The 6,785-nt window shown below is 34.5% G+C and overlaps 1 protein-coding gene across 28 annotated transcripts; it reads right to left on the bottom strand.

Moving 5' to 3' along the window:
- Nucleotides 1-2,334: 2,334 nt before the first annotated feature.
- LOC132611339 (uncharacterized) lies at nucleotides 2,335-6,368 on the bottom strand. 28 transcript variants are annotated; one of them, XM_060325770.1, is made up of 5 exons: nucleotides 6,014-6,368; nucleotides 5,721-5,827; nucleotides 3,226-3,337; nucleotides 2,699-2,759; nucleotides 2,335-2,568 (listed from the first exon to the last, which is right to left on the bottom strand). In XM_060325770.1, the coding sequence occupies exons 2-5, from the start codon at nucleotides 5,819-5,821 to the stop codon at nucleotides 2,528-2,530; spliced, it is 315 nt and encodes a 104-aa protein (XP_060181753.1). In that variant the 5' UTR covers nucleotides 5,822-5,827; nucleotides 6,014-6,368; the 3' UTR covers nucleotides 2,335-2,527. The 28 variants fall into 28 exon arrangements, 1 of the variants encoding a protein (XP_060181753.1); XR_009571572.1 differs by having other exon boundaries at nucleotides 4,215-6,367; XR_009571578.1 differs by lacking the exon at nucleotides 5,721-5,827 and having other exon boundaries at nucleotides 6,014-6,366.
- Nucleotides 6,369-6,785: the final 417 nt, after the last annotated feature.

The following is a 6,785-nucleotide window of genomic DNA, read 5'->3' as shown; positions in this document are numbered from 1 at the left end:
ACTTATTTCTTCATTCTTCCTTTAACCCATTATCATGTTAGATCCCCCTATTCCCTTAATAAACCCTTCGTGATAAGAGTTGAAAGAGGGTTTGGAAGAACATTGTTCCTAGGTTTATTAATGATAAATTGGTGTTGTTTATGTTAGATATTGACTAATCTAGGCTCATTAATCATATATCTTTCACTTTACATTGAATTTCGGAATTGAACACTTAGGGTTTATACCTAATTTTAGGGTTTTGCTTGAAATCAGAAATTAGGCTAATCCTTGAGCTAAATCAACAATTAGTGGCTGGGTTATGATTGCCTAGTACTCAATTTGGTATTTTGCCCTCGAATTTCCCTTGTTGCCCTTGTGGGTCCGTTTCCCCAATTTCTAAGGTTAAAATGGACCGAATTGAAATAGTAGCAATATTAGTATCATTCTTCATGATTTCTAATATAGAATTCGATTATGCTTAGACTACTTTGGTTTCGAGGTTCAGCCGAAGGGCAAAGCAAGGGAGTGAGTTGTTGGTGTTGTGGTTCGGCAGTCCAAGTAGGTTATGACTTACCTTTGGTGAGACTTCATATAGCGAAACACATATTTAGATTATGATGTCAGAGACAGCATGTAAACCTTCGAGTGTGAAGTCTGGTTGAATATTGCCTTAGGTTAGGCCCTGTTCCGTGTTAGGACTAGCCACCCCGTTATGTGTGTTTGATTGTTCTATTGTGATGGTTTGATGCCATGAGTAGTTGGTAGATATCGGAATCTGTGTTATTGTCTTGACTGAGATAGGATTGATATACCGTTGTTGGTATTTGAAATATGATACATTGTTGGCATACCCCTTGTTGGTACTAGTGATATTGATATATTGTTAGCATACCACTGTTAGTATTGTGATATGATATATTGTTGGCGTACCCTTTGTTGGTACTTGTGATATTGATATACTGTTGGCATACCACGGTTGGTATTGTGATATGATACATTGTTGGCGTACCCCTTCGTTGGTATTGTGGTATTGAACTTGATTGTGGATAACTGATATGCGCATTGCATGCATTCTCACATATTCATGATGCATGGCCAATGCCCGGTTATGATCCGGTATCGTTGATTGAGTAAACTGGTATTTCGATAAACTCTTTACTTGAGTGATTGTGAAAAGGCCGATGTCCGAAGATCAATTCCGGAATCGTTGATTGTATGAAATTGATATTTGGTAAACTCTTTTACTTGAGTGATTGTGAGAAGGTCGATGTCTGAGGTTCAATTCCGGAATCGTTGATTGTGTGAGAATGATATTTGACAGACTCTTTTACTTGAGTGATTGTGAGATGGCCGATGGCCGATGATCTATTCTTGCATCGTTGTTGCATGGCTGATTATGATGATATCTCGAAATCATTGTTAGTGTATGGACTTCGCGGGTTCTCCAAGATGGTGCCGATGAGACACCTCCTGTGAGCAATTAGCCAGGTCCCGTCTGTCTGTTGGGCAAAAATCCTGGACGGGTGGCACTTAGACTTTGCGAGTCACGCTGGGTTGTGCTACCGAGACGTCGATTTTTCCATCCGGAGTACATGTGTACACCTCATTGCATGACATTGCATTGCATTCATACCATTATTGCACTGCATTACATTATGACTTGTTTGAGATGCTTGGTGATTGGATTGTGATGATTGGATTGGATCGGATATATTCGGACTTGACATATTTGGGTTTAGATGTTGTATATAGGCGATGACGAGTACTCGGTTATGATTATATTGTCTTATACACTTTAATTTCCTTGCTTATTAGCTTTATCTTCTGAATTGTGTTAACTATGCTTAGTCGGCCGATGATGCCTACCAGTATTATTGTTTGTACCGACTTGCACTTGTTGCATTCTTTTATGAATGCAGAGTACCAGGTTAGATCCACTTCTGTGACCCGTAGTTGATCGACACTTCGGCTTTTTTTGAGTTTCCAGGGTAAGCATAGCGTCCGCTGACCTTGAAGACTTTACTATCATATGTCTTACTTTTATATCAGAGACATAGACATTTTATATATTAGTATTTCAGATTGTACTATTCTCCTTAGATGCTCTTGTATTATTCAGACTACACCCTGGGGGTATTTACCGTCTTCCGCACTTTTACTATGTATGTATATCGTGAGACTTGCGTATTTGTTGATTTCTGCTACTTAACTTTCTTCAGTTTATGTATTGGTTCATTGTTGGGATGAGGGTTCGCTTACCGAGGTGAGAAGGTAAGTGCCTGCATGATCGATAATTAGGGTCGTGACAATCATACCTTTCATTTCACTTCCAATCCTTGCTTCAAGAATACCTCCAAAAACTCTACTAAAGAAATTTAAAATACATAATCAATCATTTACATCAGGTTTGGCAGTAATATGTGCTTGAGAGATTATTATCAAGTATTTAAAAAGAATCACTTCTATATGTATATTAACTCTGTATTACATCCTCATGTATTGTTGAACTCTTCATTAGGAGTGTTTCCTACAACAGGCTCATTTTTTATGCCTCCACTTGTGAGTGCTTCAATCCTCCAACTGCAACTACAGTAGAAAAAAAGGGTAGATGCACAAAGTCATTACTATATTAATAAGCAAAATAAAATAAAAAATAAACATAATAATTTGTTGATGCCCATTTGAAACCTACAAAGCTAACACAATGTTCCTTTACCTCCTAGTTCAGTCCTCAACGAATGCGCTTGATCTCTCGCAAAGCCCTTGACCCATAAGCCCTCAAAGAATGCATTTCAATAATTGTTTCAGTTGTAAATGAGAACCTTGACATTCTTTAGACTCATCTTGATGTCGCAATTTAAACAATATATGGAGTACACATAATGCTGCCACAGAAAGTAGTTTAACACTGTTCATTTTCAAATTTTATAAAGCCTTTTTTCAGAAGTTTAAAGCTTGCAATGTTTGCAGACACAAAGATCAGAAGTCCTAAGTTGCAATGTTGACGGAATTGAAGATCATGAGATGCTCTATCCTTCAACAAATAATCTAGAAAGATCTTTAATGATCCAATTCAAATTGATCCAAGAAAAAATCGCTGAAGAACCTCTACGCATTTATCTTTAAAAACATTTTTGTAATACTTCATCTGCCCTATTCTAACTGCAACAGATATATCATGCACATCTGAATATAAAGCTCTATCAATTTTTTTTTTTTTTTTGGTGAAGGATAGAGCTCTACCAATTGGCTGATGCATTTGATCATCAAATGACAGATCAAGCCTTCATAATGCTTCCAGACCTTAAATGCCAAATCCCGTCTTACCGTCGAAGAAGTGTCTTTGTGCATACACCTGAGTAAAATTTCCTTTTAGCAGTGTGTAAACCAATGCAGAAAACAATGAAGATGAGCATGGAAACAGAAAACTAAGTTATATCCATCTTTGCAATTTTATGAAATTGATAGATCGAGCTCTGTATTGTATTCGATTATTATTGATATTTAGAAAATTATTAATTTAACTCCAAACATCGATCACGCTAAACTCCAACCTTTTGCAAGTTATACTCGTGCTCAAGAGTGAAGTGCATTTTCAGTGGGGCGACAACACAAAATTCTGCCCTGTCCTTTCGTTTTCATTTTCATTCAGTCATGGGTATGTCAAAGCACATTATAATTAAAAACATATCACAGTTGCAAGTTGTTGGTCATCAGTTTTGGACCGACACTATCAGATCACTGATCATGACAGAAATTGTGTATTCAGTCGGTCAATATATATCTTAATACTCAAAAAATAATAGAAGGATATATAAATATGGTTGCCAGCAGAAATATCTGTAATTACAAAAAAACTCCAGCACAAAAAGAGGTACACATTGCTGCCATTTTTGAGATGCAATAGAACACCGCCACGTTTAGGAAAAGAAGGAAGATAATATGAAGAAGAGATTGGAAAATGAGATAAGGAAAAGAAAGAGAACCTGTGACTATATGTTGAATCAAATTTTGAACAATGCAATTTTACCCTTTTCATATATAGACAAAGTTGAAGAATGTTAATTGAATCTTTTTTCTTGTTTTTGTTATGGATTTTGTAGCAAAGCAAAATCAAAGAAAATTTGGATTGGATTGAGTAGAAAATACCATACAAAAAGTTTTACTGCTTTCACAGTGATAATCAAACGAAGCAATCATAGACCTAGTGAGATACAAAAGTTAGCTCTTACCATCACCGCCACCCATCATTGCTAATGAATTTACTTCAACCGTTGATTCACGCCAAAAGTGAAATGCACTCAAAATTAAGACTAAACCATCACATAGAGGTCCTCTAAGCAATTCTCTACAAGCAAAGGCTGAAATCTAAGAGAGGAATTCATAAATGAAAATAAAGAAGCAAGATATACTACACACGCAATATAAAACCAAAAACTACAAACACTACATTAATGGCTTTGTAAATGCTTCCCCTGTAATCCCTCATGGAAATTAATCAAACTACCAAAGGTTAACTCAAATTATACAATTGAAAGAATCGTCAAGAAGTTTTGTAACTCTAAATTGTTTTTGGATGATTCGGGTGCTGGATTAGGGATAGTTAGTTCTCAGAAGATGTGGGTGAACTGCTTTTTCGATAGAAACAGATGTATATGACCCATGAGTGATATATTGCAGATTTTATAGTCTTATCTTTAAGGATCAATCTTATTATTACATACTAACATTTTCTATGGTATATGTAGCTGCTACTGCTTCATTACTGACCATGACTTCAAACAGTATATATATTATTTGTGTCTTTAATAAGGGTAAAACAAATGTTTGACTGTAGAAATAACTTGATTATTATGGGCCATTTGAAGCTATTATTGATGGAGTAAATGTTGGCCGTTAAAGCCAAAGAGGATTTAAATCATAGGTAAGTGTCGGTTGCCTTGTTAATAAAATATGGTATTTTCATTTTAGTCCTATATCTTCACAAATTCATCTCCTTTGCTTTCTCTGATTGATAATTTGATTTCTCTGATTGATAATTTGGTCAATGCTGTTGTGGGACCTTTTCTCTGAAAATGTATGTTAATCCTGCTCATCTCTATCCACAAAATATAACAAATGAATTATTTGAAGGCACTGAACTTGCAATTTTACATGTGTATTCCCAATTCAATCTAGATCATTGTAAATCCAATGACTAGACAACCATTTTATAAGTTTTTTGTACAGTAATTTTGCAAATTGGTTTGCTAATATCCAATTCAATAAAGTCCATTATCAATTTGATGACTCCATAATTATTTTTAGACCAACATGTTTCTCACTTCTATTCAGCCAACATCCTCAGTTTCAAGTTGATAGTTTGTTATCCATTTAACAGAAATAATGTATAATAGGCTTCAAAATATCATCGAGGCACCAGTTTAATTAAATATGTTTAGGTAAGATATAAAATTAGAGATCTATCCCAAAAGTTGATCCATACCAGAAACCTGGATATTATAAGTAGCATATTTTCTTATAACCATAAGAAATTTCCTGGAAACAAAATATAATAAAAAAAATCATAAACATGAGTAAACAAAACCTGTCTCATATAAGAAAAGAAAATCAGATAACTTTTATTTAGCATTGTGAGTTATGATTTTAGTTGTTCACGTCAATTTTCTTTGATAGATTCAATCGGTTATCGGCTGAAAAGACTACTTAATGACACATCATCGGTTATTGTTGCATACCTGATAATCGAAGCTCTAGAAAATCTTGACCCATTTGAGGTATATACACCTTCAGAATCTTTATATATATTGAGAAGAGAAAAGGATGCACACAACTGCATAAATAGCTAATTTTTCCTCATTAAAACACAGACAAAAATTATGCGAACTTTTCTGTTATTGTATGAATTTGCTGAACATGTTTCATCTTTTCAGAAATGCAATTTTCAGAAATGCAAAACATATCTGTCAATATAAACATATAATATCACATTATAATCACATTTCTATGTAATTAAGTAATATAAACATACCCTTTTCCCCGAAAATCCCAATTTGCATTTTTGATGGGTAAATGGGGTGGGTTATCTTTCCAATCGAATTTGGGTGTGATGTTTATCTTTCCAATCCCGATATATTCGTACTCATCTAAATCCTTTGTACACTGTCGTGCGATGTTTCCAAAGAAACGATGATGACGTGCTTTGCCGGTGAGAGTATTAGTTGGATTGAGCAAAACCAAGAGTATTTGTGATTAGAATTTTTGTGATTAGAGTTGTCAATTGTGAAAATATAGTAGTTCCACCGTGACACTGAATTTTGTGTTCACGACAATTATAACTATCCCCTTTTGTGAATTGGCAGATTAGTTTTTGTTGGCTTGAAGTTTTTTACTTTTTATTTTGTATTTTTAAATTAGGAATTTTCTAGTGATGCCACTCGTCATCTTTTGCCTCTCCTATTCTATATAGATAGATAATAATTATTCTAATTCTGTACTATTTTAATATATTGTTTCTTACGCCGAGGGTTTAGGGGAAATAACTTCTCTACCTCCCAAGGTAGGGAAAGGTCTACATACACACCATTCTCCCCAAACCCCACTTGTGAGATCGATTACGCCAGGTATGTTGTTGTAAATATTCTAACTCCAAAAAGAGAATTTTTTGTTTGAGAGTTAATTTAAACTCAAAAAGTATCCCTTGATAGCTATATTATCAATTGAAAATGATGTATTATTACAAATGGATTACAAAACAATAGTTAGTGAATTCACATCTAATAAACAAGAAAAGTAGACTTTAA

Source organism: Lycium barbarum, chromosome 9 (genome assembly GCF_019175385.1).
Source record: "Lycium barbarum isolate Lr01 chromosome 9, ASM1917538v2, whole genome shotgun sequence".
In the NCBI taxonomy this organism is placed as follows: domain Eukaryota; kingdom Viridiplantae; phylum Streptophyta; class Magnoliopsida; order Solanales; family Solanaceae; genus Lycium; species Lycium barbarum.
Note: the sequence above shows the minus strand (reverse complement) of the source record. Positions and strands in the feature narration are given on the sequence as shown.

What these genes read in the sequence shown, in the direction of transcription:
- LOC132611339 (XM_060325770.1), bottom strand. Translation starts at nt 5,821, where the DNA reads ATGCAGTTGTGTGCATCCTTTTCTCTTCTCAATATATATAAAGATTCT. An exon ending in TCAAATGCATCAGCCAATTG is followed by an intron (nt 2,760 to 3,225) that starts GTAGAGCTCTAT and finishes GCATTCTTTGAG; the next exon opens with GGCTTATGGGTCAAGGGCTT. An exon ending in GTTGAGGACTGAACTAGGAG is followed by an intron (nt 2,569 to 2,698) that starts GTAAAGGAACAT and finishes TTTCTACTGTAG; the next exon opens with TTGCAGTTGGAGGATTGAAG.